The 2,512-nt window shown below is 36.5% G+C and overlaps 1 protein-coding gene across 1 annotated transcript; it reads right to left on the bottom strand.

Annotated features, from left to right (window-relative positions):
- Window positions 1-509: 509 nt before the first annotated feature.
- LOC107134051 (guided entry of tail-anchored proteins factor 1-like) lies at window positions 510-1,247 on the bottom strand. Its single transcript, XM_048797791.1, is given in 2 exon segments — window positions 510-817; window positions 820-1,247. Coding segments are annotated over 2 exon segments (447 nt in total). The 5' UTR covers window positions 1,030-1,247; the 3' UTR covers window positions 510-580.
- Window positions 1,248-2,512: the final 1,265 nt, after the last annotated feature.

Here is a 2,512-nt window from a genome sequence, read left to right as displayed (position 1 = left end):
TGCCTAGCATGAGTGAGGCACTGGGTTCTATCCTCAGCACCATCTACAACTAAAAAAAACTATAAATTAAAATATTTTTAAAAGTTTTCAAGTTTTTAGAAAATTTTGACTTTCCAGTTAGCAACAGGACCACAATGTGCCAATAGAGCAAATTAGGAGTAAGGCATGTAGACCCCCATCCTGTTTCAAATCTGATGTTACTGTAGAATACTGTAGAATACTGGGATTCTTACAAGAATCTCACATAAAGCCCAAGAACATATTCAATACAAAACTACCCTATGTACTTTGAGTTTCTTTGTTTTGTATTTTTAAGCAGCAATCATATTTTTAACCTAATAAGAGAATCATTTTTAGAAGTTATAATAGCTGGGCTAGGTGTGGTGGGGCACAAGTGTAACTCAGAAACTCAGGAGGAAGAGGTACAAGGATGGTAAGCTTGAGGTCAGGCTGGACAACTTACCAAGAACCTGTCTCAAAATTAAAAATAAAAAGGACTGTGGCTGGGGTTAGGTGGTAAAGAACCTTCGAGTTCAACCCCCAGTTAAACAACAACAACAACAAAATCCCACAGTAGTATTTATCTTTCTTTTTGGCTGAAAGGGTAAAGTACAAGGGGTTGCCACAACTTGTTACAGACTAAAATCCAACTAGTAATTCCAACACCACCTGCTATTCTAGCAGGGAAGGCTACCAGGTGGTCTAGTGGTGTTATCCATTTCCTCAGCACAACAGTCACAGGGGTAGAAAAATAGTTCCAAATGAGTGACATCATCAAGGTAGCTTGCAATGTATAGAAAGCAACACTTCAAAAAAAAAAAAAAAACATTTTATCTTGGCTAGTTGAGCAGTCAGTGCTTTCACATAAGTCTTGAGCTGGTCCACCATCTTGTTGATCTTCCATTCCAGCCTGGCATATCTGGCAAACTCATCCATCTTGTTGACCATGGAGAACTCTTGCTTCATATCCTGGATCTCTGCCCTCATCTGAGGCTCTGGCTCTGCATCATTCTGCAGCACTCTGGACATGAAGGGGGACAAGGTCGGAAGGAGGATCAGAAGGACATTGCATCCAAACAGGAAGCAGAGGACCAGCAGTCACGTCCAGTTGTGGGACTTGGTCAAGTTCTTCCGTTCTTTCCAGATACTCCCTGAAGCCCAGGCACCTCTAACAGAAGCTCCAAGGGGACCTCATCAGTAGGCACACCAGCATCTGTGCAGTGAGTCCCACTAGCTCTGCTTCCTTGAATGAGGTTTGTAAAATTTTTTCCTACACACATTATATTTTTGATGCTTTCTTTACTTGTTATAGCCCAACTTAGATTATGGATCATCCCAATAAGCACCCTATAAAATGGAGGATATTAATAGATAAGACAAGATTAGATAATAGGATAAATAATGTTAAGTTATCCTGAATGAACTTAAAAGAATTTATCCTTTGGTGGAGTTGTGGCTAAGTGGTATAGCGCTTACCTAGCATGTGTAAGATGCTGGGTTCAATTATCAGCACCCCATATAAATAAAATCCATTGACAACTTAAAAACAAAACAAAACCTTGCCTAAGTGACTCCATTTGGAAGTTCCAAAATGTAACCGTAGTTATATAACTTATTTCTTGTAAAAGTTGTTTATTTTTGTACTGCATGTGTTTGGAACAAGGATGTGGTTATATGCATTGGGTGGCTGATTGTTAACTTTAGCTTCTGTGTCCTCCTTGCTTGCTTGCATCTACATTTTGGAGGATGTTGTTTTTCCCCTTAGAAACCCCATAGAACTTGCACCCCGTACTGTTCCTGGCAGACACAGTTTGGGTCCATCAGGGAGCAGTCACCAGCTAGCTAAATAAAGACTCTCCAATTTGGAAAAAATTCAGTTGAGAGTGTTTTCTGAGCTATAGACCCAAAACAGAATGATATCTTTTTTTAAATCTCTATTTATGAACATTCACTTCTACCATATATACAATTGATTTTTATTTGTATGTTGATCTTGAATCCTGCAATTTTACTATTACTTCCAGACATTTTTAAAAGATTCAGTGATTTTTACTATAAATGTTCATGTTTTCTGCAAATAAATTTTTTTTTATTTTTCATTAGTATGATTTTTAGTGTTTTCCCCCCTTAACTGAGTACAATGACATACTATTTAGTAGCAAACTGAAAGAAATGATACGTACAAAACCTCATTTGTTTCTGAGGATTTGATTAAGTATTCAGTCTATTTTCATTAAGTATTGTGTTTCTGATAAGTTTTTAATAGATTCCCTGTGTCAGATTGAGGCATTTACTTTCTATTCCTAGTTTATTAAATTGTAAACAGAAGTTGATATTGGGTTACTAGGAAATACTTTTCTACACTTATTGATTTTATGAATATGTATATGTAATATGCATATACATATGTGTATATGTATATGCATATTACATATATATGTAATTTTGTATCACTGATATGGAATTGCATTGATCAGTTTTGTAATGTTAAATCAACTTTGTACCTCTATGA

Source organism: Marmota marmota, unplaced genomic scaffold, assembly GCF_001458135.2.
Source record: "Marmota marmota marmota unplaced genomic scaffold, marMar, whole genome shotgun sequence".
Classification (NCBI taxonomy): domain Eukaryota; kingdom Metazoa; phylum Chordata; class Mammalia; order Rodentia; family Sciuridae; genus Marmota; species Marmota marmota.
This window is presented reverse-complemented; position numbering and strand designations above follow the sequence as displayed.